The 14,876-nt window shown below is 46.7% G+C and overlaps 1 protein-coding gene across 1 annotated transcript; it reads left to right on the top strand.

Moving 5' to 3' along the window:
* The first annotated feature begins 375 nt into the window (after positions 1-375).
* On the top strand, positions 376-5,462 carry LOC123120285 (protein trichome birefringence-like 11). Its single transcript, XM_044540259.1, has 4 exons — positions 376-1,210; positions 3,306-3,701; positions 4,206-4,364; positions 4,801-5,462. Exons 1-4 carry the CDS (start codon positions 744-746, stop codon positions 5,177-5,179), a joined length of 1,401 nt encoding a protein of 466 aa, XP_044396194.1. The 5' UTR covers positions 376-743; the 3' UTR covers positions 5,180-5,462.
* The last annotated feature ends 9,414 nt before the right edge of the window (positions 5,463-14,876 follow it).

Raw genomic sequence — 14,876 nt, 5'->3', positions numbered from 1 at the left:
ACATATAACACATGCTTCGTTAATCGAATTAAGGAGTAAAAAAGCCACACATGCCCTATAAAGTAGAAACCATATATGGTGATCAAATGAATTAAAAAAAATCGAAAAAAGATATGGTGAGCAAATGACAAGGATTAGAAGTTGCATGCTGTAACTTGATGATAATTGGAGTACTGGTACTTCCAATCATACTAGTACTAGTACTAGTACTAGCATAAAATTTGATTGTGGATTACCAACTCATTACTCCTACCAATCCTAGCCGGCACGTCCGGATCTGCAGGCTTCCCATCCAGCGTTCTCCCCCGCCTCCACTTCTACCTTGCCCCTCTTTCCACGGCCCCTCACCACTTAACCCGTAATGCCGTAATGGCTCATCATGGCGAACGAACGGGGTACTTGGAACTAGCCGTCGTAGTACGTACATGCCAAATACTCCCCACACGCATCGCTTTCCCCCAAATCAAAACGCAGATGATTCGCTTGCTGCTTCCTTCCCCCGCTCGTCCACATCCCCGTCTCGTCTCATAAACTTCGGCCTCTCTGCAACTCCCCTCCTCTTCCTCCCCCACTTCCTCCAACTTCCCACTCCTTTAATTCAAGCCGCGGGGGCTCGTGAGTCGTGATTAGCTAGCCGGCTGCTCGCGCTCGGCCGGCCAAGGAGGAAGAGGAGGAGGAGATCTCTTGCCCGTGCTGTTGGTCTCTTCTCTCCTTGCTTCGCGAGGGAGGGGAGGGGAGGGGCGATGGTGGGGTCGCCGACGAAGCGGCTGGCGCGGCGGGTGATGAGGAGGCCGCTGGAGAAGGCCGGGATGGTGGGGCTCGCTGTAGTGGCCACGGCCACCGCCGCGCTGCTGCTGCTCGTCTGTGCCGCCTCGCTCCGCTGCTCCGCCGCCGTCGACTACGCGCTCGCGGCGCCCAGGAGGCTCTGGAGCGGCGGGGTCTCCATCGCGGCCGAGGCGTCGCCGTCGCCGTCGGCGGTGAGGGGGAGCGGCGCCGTTAAGAAGGCGGCGGCGGCGGCGGCGGCGGCGATGGTGGTAGGGGAGGAGTGCGACCTGTTCGACGGGAGTTGGGTGTGGGACGACACCTACCCGCTCTACGAGTCCAAGGACTGCCCCTTCTTAGACGTCGGGTTCCGGTGCTCGGAAAACGGCCGGCCGGACGCTTCCTATGTCAAATGGCGGTGGCAGCCGTCGCGCTGCGATCTACCCAGGTTGGTTGAACTTCACTACTTCTTGCTTGTGCCGTTGCTACTAGTGACATTTCCCTTTAAGAATCGGCTTGAATCTGTAGTTTTGCCAAGCTTGTTGTGTAAGAAAAATCTCATAGTCACTAGAACCTTAAATTCATTATCTGTCATTACGTGGCGCTCTCTGGTGAGATGAATGCACAAATCGCATTTGTATTCCCAAGTTCCAATCCATCACGGGTCCTTGGTCACGTGGATATGTTGGCTTTGCAGTTTATAGTTTCCAGTTGGGATTTTCCAGCACTTTCAAAAGAGGAGGTTAGGATGGGCTTTATTAAATAAACGTGATGCAATCTATCGATCGACATGTTGCATTTTGTACATAATGGGGATTAAAATTGCAGCAGTAGTTCTGACTTGTGAGATGGGTGCGCATTTTATAATCTGAACCCTACTAAACATTAGATTATTCGAACATGGTGCTGCGGATGACCGATTCACCTTAGGAATTGGTAGTACACAGTTCGATTGGGAACTCACCTTTTCACACTTTGCTCTGATTGAATTAACAATGCCCAGAGTTAGCAATCAGCATGGTGCATTTTCTATATAATGGGAATTAAAATTGCAGCAGTAGTTCTGACTTGTGAGATGTGGATCCATGGGTGTGCATTTTATAATCTTAACCCTACTTAATACTCCCTCCATCCCAAAATAAGTGTCGCTCAGCAACACTTATTTATTTTGGGATGGAGGGAGTATTAGATTATCCGGACAAGGTGCCGCAGGTGACCGTCTCACCTTAGGAGTCAGCACTGCACGGTACAATTGTGAATACCCTTTAACTCTTTGCTCTTATTGACTTAGAAAATAATGTTATGTGCCGAGTTAGTCTTCGGGTAAATAATTAGTTATTTCGGGGAAATAATGTTATGCGCTGAGTTAGCCTTCGGGAAAATAATGATATTGCTCAATTATTTGGGTCTGACATGATGTTGCCATCTTTCTTACCACATGTGATTGGAAGTGGTCTCTTCCTGTAATTTGCCAAGTCCTCTGGTATTTCTATTGTTAGCGTTATGTTCAGCTGCACTGTGAAATGTGGGATATATTGTTGGTTAGCTTTCTTAGTTAAATTTCTTGTTTTCATGCATGGGAATAGCCTTTAATTGAAGTTATTTCGTTGTCCTTCCTAACTACAATTATAGTCTATCTCACAGAGCTATTCTTTCTCGAACACATCTTACATAGCTATGCTGGAATATTGCGATGTTAGGGTAGTTAATTTGATGGGAATCCTCATGCAATTGTAGAATGTTGAATGTTTGCAGATTTCTTTTTCTTTGGGTAACACAACCCAATTTAGGTGAAGTTAATACTTAAATTTATTTTTCTAGAAAATGATGTCTCAGTAGGCAATACAAGTCTCACCCAAAATTATTTTTGTGAAACAAATCGCCATCTAATACCATCAGCAGCATTATGTCGTATAGTTTTACTACCAAACAATTAGGGATGATGTTAGTTACATGGGGCCAGTGCTGACTGTAGCAATGCTTTACCATGGGTCATCATCATTGCATGAGTAGCTAAATAACAACACATCGTGCCACTATTTGTTGCCATTTAATTTGTGTCGATGATGGTGTAATTTAGGAAATCCGCATGTTTGCAACATGTAAGAGGACAGGTGCATGTGTTGGATCTTATAATGTGTATGTCTGTGACTGCAGCAAATAGTTTACTGTGCTTAGCACATCACTAATGGACAGACAAATCGTGAGCCTTTATGGTGAAACTGAAGAGCAGTGCATTGTAATGAACTTTGAACTCAGACATGTGGTACTTGTGAATTGTGATATAATCCACCTTTACTTAGAATAATCACAGTAATGATCTTACTGAGTGCCAGCGCCATTGAGCAACTTGAAACTCTTTGCAAATTGAAATCCTAGAAATAACAGCTGATCATCAATTCCTCTGTATTATGTAAGTTCATGATTTTGCTTACTGCTAATCATGTCTATGTGAGCGGAACAACCTGAACAATATGCTTTTCTCCTCTAAGCATAATTTTTCTCAGCTTCTAACTTAAATCTTTTTTCCTCCCATTTCCTAGATTTGATGCCAAATTTATGCTCGAGAAGCTACGGAATAGAAGGGTGGTATTTGTTGGTGATTCAATTGGAAGGAACCAATGGGAGTCTCTGCTTTGTATGCTCTCTAGTGCTGTTCCTAACAAGAAGTCCATCTATGAAATTAATGGGAGTCCCATCACAAAGCACATGGGTTTCTTGATTTTCAAGTTTAGTGACTACAATTGCACTGTGGAGTATTACAGATCTCCTTTTATAGTCCTTCAAGGCCGTGCACCAGCTGGAGCCCCTAAGGTTGTTAAGTACACAGTTAGGGTGGATGCCATGGATTGGATGTCGGGCCGCGGTAAGTGGAGCAGTGCTGATATTTTGATCTTTAACACTGGGCATTGGTGGAACTACGAGAAAACTATCAGAGGGTAAGCAACTAGGAATATACATTATATTGACTCAATAACTTGTCCTGTCTCAGTGTTAAATGTTTCTTGTAGACGCCGTCCTTTTTTTTTTACCATCACCTTCTTCGTGTTCACGAATTCACCTTTCATATTCGAAATTAACATCTACTGGTGATTAGTATTCGCACCAGCAGAGTAGCATTTGATTAGTATACACACTCTTGTAATTTGTTCACGTGTATACTTTTCTGATAGTTGTTTAACAGAATTGTGATAGCATGATTCATGAAACTACTGAGGGTATGGAATGTTAAGATGTGGTTACAGCTAAATACATTAAAAAATAGGCCTATGAACTCTTTTGTTCTTTAATAAAACATACATAGAACTTAATAGTATGCGATTTCTGGTCCACAACCTGATCTATGTGAGATATATCTTTACCTGTAGTTCATTTCTTGTGGAACCACCACAATTGCATCTGCCATAATCGACTTAAAACTAGGGTTACTTTGTCTGTACCAGGGGTGCCTATTTCCAAGAAGGAAGTGAGGTCAAGATGGAGATGACTGTTACTGATGCGTACCAAAAATCAATACGAACACTATTCAATTGGCTTCACAAAGAAGTTAACACAAGCAAGACCCACGTCATCTTCCGTACTTATGCTCCTGTGCACTTCAGGTCTGTATAATGAACGGCTTATCAACCCTACGTCTTCCTTTTTTATGTTTCCTTGCTAAAGCATTTTCGTTGAGAATGCTTATGTTTCAAGGCCCCAAACAATCACCACAGGCTGCTTGGCTTGACACAATAAATTTTGGAGTCGGAATTTACTCATTATATTTTTTATTTGAAGCTTTATGAATTTCACTTCACCAAAACATATTGTTCAATATATGATCCATCTTTCACCAGTCATTTTGCAATTTTACCAAATACATGACAGTGTGGGTTATATAAGCACTTCAAAGGCAAATAAATGTTGGCTTCCTGATTTCTATACTATCAAACATTGCATTAATTTCTCTTGTTCGTGATATTTTTTAATCTATTTAACTATTTAAATACATGAGTAAATTGACTGATCTTTAACTAGAGTAATCAATGTTTTCCTCAGAGGTGGTGACTGGAGGAGTGGAGGGAGTTGCCACTTGGAAACTCTTCCTGATGCGACACCAGTTAAATCACTGGAGGAATGGGCTGACATGCTTCAACCTGTGCATAATTTTCTTGGGAGTAGCATCAGACCCAAGCTGCCTGGGTTAGCTATATTGAACGTGACACAGATGACAGCGCAGCGAAAAGATGGTCACCTCTCAGTATACCTCAGCCCTTCAGGACCTGTACCTCTGCACAGGCAGGATTGCAGCCATTGGTGCTTGCCTGGAGTTCCTGATACCTGGAATGAGCTTCTGTACGCCGTCTTCATGAAAAGGCAAAAGATGATGGACCAAAATGTTTCTCTTGCAGGCTCAACAACACTGAACACAGGCTGACTAAAATCCTGGGGTAGGCTACTTGATGCTCGCCCGGTGAAAGCTTGGTATCTAGGGTTCGTGAGTCTCCTGCGACGATGATGCTGTTGATGTACTTCCCACTTATGTAGCCTAATGGTGAGCATTTTTGTCAGAAGATGGGAGCTGGCTTGCAGGAAGCTGCACCACTCTGCTCTGCTGTACTGAGAGGTTAGTGAGTATAAGAGCAAAATTGAAGAAAGTCATGCATATAGCTGAATGTGATAGTCTGTGTTTCACAGAGGCGGCAAAAGTGTTAGCCGGGGGGGGGGGGGGGGGGGGGGTCGCAGTCGGTGATGTAGGTAGTATATTGGCTGCTGTCATATTGGGGATGTTGCCGTGGTGATTGTATGTAATTCATCAATTTTATCCTTAACGGTATATTCGCAGTGGTTACAGCAGTTGATTTGGCGTTTCTATCCCTTCCCGAGCACTATGATTAACAAGAGGATACCTTGTGTATTGCTGCGGAAATTGGTTGATGAAAATTTGGATTGATAACATGGCAACTAAAATTTAAAATACATATGACTTACTATACTTGATATATATTGTTATAACAATTTATTGAATACACTGTTGTAAATATTGGCCGATATTTAAGTTAATCGGCTAGTTAATCCTGAATCAGATGGGATTACACTTTATCCATCGTGTTAACTCATCGCGTTAACTGAATAAAGGGAAAGGGAAATTTGGGCTTCAAAATTTTGGCCCATTCCCTCCTTTACCCCAAAATTGGGTGTTTTAGGTCAGCCCGTTCCCTCACTTCTCACCCGCCCCTCCCATAGTAACCCTCTTTGGAGGAGGCTAGGAGCAGGAGCAGGTGCCAGCGCCATCCGCTAGAGCTGCCTGCATCCTCAAGGATACAGGCACCAAGCCTCTTCCTCCTGCTCGAGCTCGCCGCCCCCTCTCGAGACCAGCACCACCGTCACGGCAAATGAGCTCGCCTTCCCCTCCCCGAGCTCGCATCCCTTCTTCCTGCTTCAGGTCGCCGCCCCCTCCCCAAGCAGTTTGTGCTATATGTTGATCTGCTTTGTGCTATGCTATATGCTGCTCCTGCACTGTGCTATATGTTGTTGCTGCTTCTTATTGCCTCTCCTTTATTGTTGCTGCTGCATTATTGCTATATGTAGCTAAGATATACAGATATGACCCTAATTAACCTATCGATAAATGGGTTACCGATAAATTCAGTTAATAGGCCGATTCGCCGATTAATCCCTACTCCTCACCCAACTAAGCAGTTACAAGTTACCGACATCCTGAACATTGATTGAATATAAATAGAATAATTGAATGGAAACCATTTTCGGATGCATGGTTGAATGTTTTGGTAGGTCTTTTTCCATGCATGATTGTATGTTGAGTTGGACTTTGTCCCATGCATAATTGTACGATGAAGTGGAATTCTTGCATGTTGAGGTGGGCTTTGCCCATGCGTAATTGTCTGGTGAAGTGGCATTCTTGCATGTTGAGATATAAATAAGTTAATGCGGATGACTCGCTTATGCATATAGAATATCCTTCCCAGTCAGTGGTTGGGCAACAAAACAATCATGTTCATTCTCGCTAAAAAGGTGCTTGGTAAGGATAGTCATGTCCCTTCTCTCTATTGTCAAAAGGCACCTGTTCTGTACAGATGCTATGGAAGAGGCACCTCTTCTTTCCATGTTAACAAACCATCATTAGTAAAGGAAAAGTCGATCGTCTGCCATTGCATCTATTCTGAAGGAATGCTTTCGAACAGACACCTCTTCATCTCATGCTAATTAATAAACCATTGCTGGCAAAGGAAAATCGACCGTTCACCAAATCGGATAGCATTTTGTAACATGCTTGGATGCAATCATTGATGACAATCCTATCAGAACTGTGACGCCCTCGATCCAATCGTACACTAATCATACACGCAAATGTGTACGATCAAGATCAAGGACTCACGGGAAGATATCACAACACAACTCTAGACACAATTAAAATAATACAAGCTTTATATTACAAGCCAGGGGCCTCGATGGCTCGAATACATAAGCTCGAATACACAAGATTCAGCGGAATCAACAATATCTGAGTACAGACATAAGTTGAACAAGTTTGCCTTAAGAAGGCCAGCATAAAACCATCTACGATCGAAAAGGCAAGGCCTCCTGCCTGGGAGCCTCCTAACTAATCATGGTCGTCGGCCAACTCGTAGCAGTATCCGCCCTCGGGGTAGTAGTGGTAGTCGTCGGCGAGGACAAATGGCTCCGGGGCTCTGTCATCTGGTTGCATCAAACGGATATGGGGAGAAAAAGAAAGCAAAGCAACCGTGAGTACTCATTGAAGTACTCAGCAAGCAAGGATCTACACTACATATGCAACATTATCAAAGGGAGGCTGTATATGTGGACTGGACTCCAGAAATGCCAGAATAGAGAGAAGGCCTAGTCCTATCGAAGACTAGCATCTTCAGCATCTTCAAGCATCTTGCAGCATTTAGAAGAGTACAGATCAACATAATGTAAAGTAGTAGTAGTGTTATCAACCTCGCCCAGAGATTCTTCCTTGACAACCTGCGAGAAAGCAATCCCAGAGCCATACTATCCATTTCTCATCACAAGTATCCAGTTCTAATTGTATCGATCAGGATACAACTCCGAGCGTTTCTAATTGTAGGACATGCTATCGATCGGAATGCAACTGTAGGACATGCTATCGATAGATGTTTTCTTCCCTGCAGGGGTGCACCAACGTACCCACCATGCTCGCTTAACTCTGGCCGGACACACTTTACTGGGTCATGCCCGGCCTCGGCCAAACGATACGCCGCAACCCGACCTAGGCTTAATAGAGAGGTCAGCACGCCAGACTAAACCTATGCCCCCAGGGGCCTTGGGCCATCGCCCCGGACGCTCCTGCACGTTGCGTACGCGGCCGGTGAGCAGACCTAGCTACCTCCTTAAAAAGGCAGGTGCTTACGCAGTCCAACCCGGCGCGCGCCGCTCAGTCGCATGACGTCTATTAAGCTTCGGCTGATGCATACGATGCAGAACACCCATACTATGCCCACGTGATGGTTAGTGCTATCAGGCCAGAGGCCCCTCGGATCAAATATCCAAATCATAGTGGAATAGGAACGCGCGGTAACAAGCAGAGACTCATGAAAGATGTGACCCCGTCGCCCCGTCTCAAAGACTTGCGGCAAGGGCTAAGAATGCCCGGCCACGCCTCGTAATTATCTCGCGGCACCCTCCAGGTCAACCCAACTCCTCATCACTCGCAAATATGCTCGCGCGGGTACCCCTCAGGGCCGACCCGTCTTTAGTAACATGGTTCAGTGTAAATTCATAGTAACCATAGTAACCGTGTGTCTAACACCAATGGGGAAACCTGAGGAATCACCCTCGACGGATTCCCACTCGATGTAACCATCAAGGTAGACTTGGAGGAATCACCCTCGTTGGTCCACACTTGAGGGGTTGCACGACAGAGTCATTATTGGGAGTGGTCAAGGAGGAATCACCCTCGATGACCACGACCGAATAGCTACACTACAGGGTTAACATCAGAAGTGTTGATGAGGTATCAACCTCAGCACTCGATAGTAACTCTGCAGAGTCGTACAACTAGGGAGGGGGGGTGATGTGTGGTGTCGGGGCCTGGACGTCGATCACGTTGATCGAGTCATCGAACATAAAGCGGGGCAACTGGGACAAGATGGGGGTCACTTATGGATCTCCAACCAGCCTATACTAAGCAGTTCAGAATAAGCAGGTAAGGTATGAAAGCAGGTAGCAAAAACAGGCTATGCATCAGAATAGGAGCAATCAATTACAGTAGCAAAATCTAATGCAAGCATAAGAGAATAGAATGGGCGATATCGGAATGATCAAAGGGGGGCTTGCCTGGAAGCTCTGCTGCAAAGGAAGAAGAGTCGTCGGTGACGTAGTCGATCACAGGGGCAGCATCGGTCTCGGGGTCTACTCGAGAGAAGAGGGGGAAGAAACAGTAAATATAAGCAAGCAGATGCATCACTAAGCATGACATGACGATATGCAGAACTAGGGTCGACCTAACGTAGTACTACACGTTGCAGATGGAGGGGAAAAACATCTGAGGATGAATTCCCGGCGTTAGACGGATTCCGGACAGGTGGAAGAGAGGGGACGGTTCCATGTTCAGCATGCTAGGGGTATGTGACAGATGAACGAACCGCCTATTCGGATTCGTTGGGTTTTTCTGAGCAACTTTCATGTAGAAAACATTTTCATCTGAGTTACGGTTTATTTTCTACGAATTTTCAAAGTTTTAAACATTTTTTGAAATTATTTAAATTAACAAAATTGACAGAAAAGGAATATGACGTCAACATTGCATGGGGATGATGTCAGCAGTCAACAGACTCGGTGACAAGGTCAAAACTGACCTGTGGGTCCAGTGGGACCCACATGTCATATACAGAGAGCTAACAGAGTTTTAAAACTAACTAAACAGAGTTATTTAGTAGGAAGGCCCCACCTGTCATAGTCTAATTAGTTAACTAAACTAATTAGTTTTAATTAATAAAATGTTTAATTAGAGGATTAAGCGGTGGGACCCGCACGTCAGCGTCACAAAGACGCCCAGCACGTTGACTGGGTCAACCCAGTCAACGGGGCCTGCAGGGCCCGCTGGCAGTGACCCAGGGGTGGCCCCAGGTGTGCCACGTAAGTGGCGGTCGGCGGCACGTCGCCGGTGACGCCAAACGCGGCGGCGCGGCTCGGATCTCACCGGAAAACGGCCTCAGGCGGCCATTTCGAGTGCGGCTGTGCTCGTTCGGAAGCGGGAGGAGCGGCGCGTCTAGCGGTGGCCTCAGCTCGGGCCGAGGCAGGCTGCTATGATGGCGGCGTCGAGCAGGGGCGGCGGCTGCGCACGGGCCTCGACTGAGAACGAGGCGGGGCGGCTATACGCGGGCACGGGGCGGCACCGCGGGTGCTCTGGAGCGCGCCCAAAGCAGTCGTGGGCGCCCCGGAGTTAGCATGGCGCACAGGCGGCGGCCATGGCGGGCGGCTTCGGGAGGTTGGCGGAGACGGAGCTAGGGGCACGGGGAGGCACGTGCACGGTCCGTTGGGCTCCTGGGAGTACCAAGAACTCGATGCCGTGCTCAGGCGAGCACGAGACGGACCATGGCACGGGGGCGAGGTGAACTGCGGCAGTGAGCTCACGGGCGAGACGTCGAGCTAACTATGTCACGCGAGGGGATTAACGAGGAGGAGTTCACCGTGCGGCATGCAAGATGGCCCTTGGGAGATTAGGAGCAGCAGAATGTCGCCAGGGAAGAAGGGGATCGCCGGCGACCCGAGGAAGACGATTACGTGTTCGGGCGATGCAGAGCTCCTCGGCTCCCTCCAGCGGCTCCAGAGGACGCGGCAGTCCACGGCGATGCCGACGAGCACGGCCAGGCCGCGTCGAAGGAACGGTGGCCTTGGAGATGACGAAGACGCGGCGGCGATGGCGCTCGGAGGTGGATGGGGAACGAGGGGGAGAGGCGAGGAGGAATGGGGGAATGGACGGGGAGTGGGTGGAGGTAGGTGGGGGAGGACTCGAGGAGCCGGAGGGGCGGTTGCTCTTATCCACCCGCGGTGTTGCCGGCGGGGTGGTCGGGCGGCGACGAGCGCCTGTAGCGGCGCGCACCGGGGGAACAGGAGGGAGGGGAGAGCGGCCGGGGAGGGGGCGTGGGCCGAAGCCCAAGTGGGGCAGGGGCTTTCTCTCCCCTCTGTTTTCCTTTTCTTTTTTTCTTTTTCCAGCAACTTTTGCTTTTTCTTTTAGCCACAAATGACTTTGCAAAAATATGCCACTGGCCAAAACAATTTCAAAGAATTATTGTGCACTACCACAAAAAGATTGTGAGACTTTTGAAATAGTTTGCAATTTTTATAAATTAATAAGGCATTTAATCTATTGTTTAGGTCACTAATTTAAGTAGATTAGGCCAATTAAACATTTCGCAAAAAAATGTTGGTTCACCACCAATATTAGTTATGGATTATTTGGCACATGATGAACATTTTAGTTTTCATGTTTGAGCAATTTAGAAATTCACTTAGCATTTGAATTTGCATTCAAAGGGGAATTTGAAAGAAACAAGAGACAATGATGAACAAACACTTGCTTAGCAAAAGGATTAACTTAACCCCAAGGATTACTGTAGCATCATTACACAGGGGTGTTACAACTCTCCTCCTCTAAAAGAAATTCTCGTCCCGAGAATTAAGAGGTAGAAGGGAAAAGATCGGGGTATTCAGCACGGAGGTTATCCTTGCGTTCCCAAGTGGCTTCATCTTTAGTATGATTCGACCATTGCACCTTGAGGAACTTGGTAACATTCTGGCGGGTTCGACGTTTAGCTTCTTCAAGAATGCGGATCGGATTCTCTTTGTATGTGAGATCATCTTGAACTTCAATTAGTTCCGGATCCACTTCACGTTCCGGATCCTTGAAGCATCGACGAAGTTGCGACACGTGGAAGACGTCATGGACGTGAGAGAACTGAGGTGGCAACTCCAATTGAGAAGCCACCAGTCCACGACGGGCGAGGATGCGGAAGGGACCAATATAGCGCATAGCTAGCTTGCCCTTGACTCCGAACCGATGAGTGCCTCTCAAAGGAGTGACACGCAGATAAGCTTGTTCACCAGGTTGATAAGTTGAACCCCAGTGTTTCCGGTCATAGTTGCTCTTCTGGCGGGACTGTGCCGCCTTGAGATTATCCCGGACAATGCGAACCTACACTTCAGCTTGTTGAATAATGTTTGGACCAATGAGCGTCCGTTCCCCAGTTTCTGACCAATTCAGAGGGGTTCAACACTTACGTCCATAAAGCACTTCGAAGGGTGCCATCTTCAAGCTGGCTTGATAACTCTTGTTATAAGAGAACTCCGCATAAGGGAAATATTCTTCCCACTTCTTGCCGAAAGAAATAACACAAGCCCGAAGCATGTCTTCAAGAATTTGATTGACTCGCTCGATTGGCCTTGGGATTGGGGATGATAAGTAGTGCTCCAGGTAATATGAGTTCCCATTGCCTCTTGGAAACTATCCCAGAACTTTGAAGTGAATATACTGCTGCGGTCTGAACTGATCTCCTTCGGAATGCCGTGGAGTGACACAATTCTGGAGATATACAAGTTTGCTAATTGACTAGCAGTGATTGTCTCCTTGACTGGCAGAAAGTGAGCAACCTTCGAGAATTGGTCGATGACGACAAAGATAGCATCGTTACCTTTCTGAGACTTGGGAAGGCCAGTGACGAAGTCCACTTGGATCTTATCCCACTTCCACTCAGGAGTCGGAAGCGGTTGTAGAAGTCCAGCCGGTTTCTGATGTTCTGCTTTGACGCGACGGCAAACGTCACACTCTTCGATATATCGAGCAATGTCTTGCTTATCTTGGACCACCAATACTTCTGACGAATGTCTAAGTACATCTTGGTACTCCCCGGATGAACAGAGAGAGGGGTGTCATGCGCTTCCTTCATCACCTTCTCTGTCATAAGCTCGAACTAGGGTACTACAATGCAACCTCTGAAGTATAAGGTTCCATCTTCACCAAGTGAGAAATCTCTGGATTTCTCTAAGGCAAGATCCTTTTTCATCAGATCAATGTGAGCATCTTTGGCTTGAGCAGACTTAATTGCTTTCAGAAGAGTTGGTTCCAGGACAAGGTTATTCAGAGAACCCTGTGGAACTAGTTGAAGGTTCAGCTTGCATAGCTCTTCATAAAGGCGGGGTTGAGCTTTGAAGACCATGTGATTATTGCAATAAGACTTACGGCTCAGGGCATAGGCCATTACATTAGCCTTGCCAGGGGTATAGCATACACCGCAGTTGTAGTCAGCAATAGCTTCCATCCATCGCTATTGACGGAGGTTCAGATCTGGCTGAGTAAACAAGTACTTCAGACTCTGATGATCGGTGAAGATCTCGCAACGATTACCGAGAAGGTACTATCGCCATAGCTTTAGTGCATAGATAACCGCAGAAAGCTTGAGGTCATGAACTGGGTAGTTCTCTTCATGAGGACGCACTTGACGGGAGGCATAAGCAATCAACCTGCGCTCTTGCATTAGGACACATCCTAGTCCTTGACGTGAAGCGTCGCAATAGATGACGAAGTCCTTGCGAGAATCAGGGGGACCAAGCACTGGGGCAGATGCCAGCTTGTCCTTGAGTGCCTGGAAACTTTCCTAACACTTTTCAGTCCAATCAAACTTAACGCCTTCGTGTAGCAGATTGGTCAGTGGCTTGGCGATCTTGGTGAAGTTCTCGACAAAGCGGCGACTATAGCTGGCTAGTCCGAGAAAGCTTCTGACTTGCTTGACAATCTTCGGAGGGGTTCAGTCAGGAATAGCCTGAACTCGCTCTGGGTTGATGGCAATACCATCCTTGGAGATGACATGACCAAGGTAGGTGACTTCGGGTAACTAGAATTCGCACTTGGAATATTTGGCATAAAGTTGATGTTCTCGAAGCTTCTCTAGAATAAGTCAAAGATGTTCGGCATGTTCTTCTTTGTTCTTCAAATATACCAGGATATCATCCAGATAGACTACGACGAACTTGTCGAGGTAATCCATGAATATGTAGTTCATCAGACGGGAGAATGTTGCTGGAGCATTGGTCAAGCCAAAAGACATGATGGTGTACTCGTAAGAACCATAATGAGTGAGGAATGCGGTCTTTGGAATATCCTCTTCATGAACACAGATTTGGTGGTAACCCAACCTCAAGTCGAGTTTAGAGAATATCGATGAACTAGCCAGTTGATCATACAGATCATTGATCCGAGGAAGGGGATATTTGTTCTGAATTGTATCTTGGTTGATAGGACGATAGTCTTGGACCAAACGATTCATTCCATCCTTCTTCTTCACAAAGAGAGAAGGTGCTCCCCAAGCAGAGGATCTTGGACGAATGAAACCCTTGCGAGGAGATTTGTCGATTTCCTCCTTAAGTTCAAGGAGCTCATGAGGTGGCATCTTGTAGGGTCGTTTGGCGATAGGAACGGTGCCTGGTTTCAAGTCGATGATGAACTCGATAGCCCGAGCAGGGGGTATTCCTGAAAGTTCTTCTGGAAAGACGTCTTGGAAGTCGCGAACGACTGGAATCTTTTCAATTCCCTCAAGAGGTGCTGCGTTCAACGCATTCAAGACATGAAGTCGTGCCTCATTGTTTTGAACAATCCGAGCATGGTAGCTTACTATCTCATCGGAAGGATGTAGGAGATGAACAACTTTGGTGGCGCAAACGATAGAGGTAGTATGTGCTTTCAACCATTCCATTCCCAGAATGAGGTCAATATTGGAAGACTCCAGAATAATGGGAGAAACAAGGAATTCCAACCCTTCCATCTCAACGGGAACATCGCGACCAATCATGGTAGTTTGACATCGGCCCGCAGGGGTGTGTACCACTATTGGAGTGTTCATGGGCTCGCATCGAATGTTGTGTGCGTATGCAAAATTTTCTGACATGAAAATGAATGCGATGCTCCTGAATCGAATAAAACTGAAGCTGGTACTGAATTAACAAGGAGAGTACCCATCATAGTAGCAGGCTGGTCTTGAGCTTTATTCAGATCAATGTTGTTAGCCTGCCCACGACTATAAGGTCGGGCATTGTTGTTGCGGGGTTCATTGTTACCACGACCCGCAGCAGGA

Source organism: Triticum aestivum, chromosome 5D (assembly GCF_018294505.1).
Source record: "Triticum aestivum cultivar Chinese Spring chromosome 5D, IWGSC CS RefSeq v2.1, whole genome shotgun sequence".
In the NCBI taxonomy this organism is placed as follows: Eukaryota; Viridiplantae; Streptophyta; class Magnoliopsida; order Poales; family Poaceae; genus Triticum; species Triticum aestivum.
Note: the sequence above shows the minus strand (reverse complement) of the source record. Positions and strands in the feature narration are given on the sequence as shown.

What these genes read in the sequence shown, in the direction of transcription:
- LOC123120285 (XM_044540259.1), top strand. Translation starts at nt 744, where the DNA reads ATGGTGGGGTCGCCGACGAAGCGGCTGGCGCGGCGGGTGATGAGGAGG. An exon ending in TCGCGCTGCGATCTACCCAG is followed by an intron (nt 1,211 to 3,305) that starts GTTGGTTGAACT and finishes CCCATTTCCTAG; the next exon opens with ATTTGATGCCAAATTTATGC. An exon ending in TACGAGAAAACTATCAGAGG is followed by an intron (nt 3,702 to 4,205) that starts GTAAGCAACTAG and finishes TGTCTGTACCAG; the next exon opens with GGGTGCCTATTTCCAAGAAG.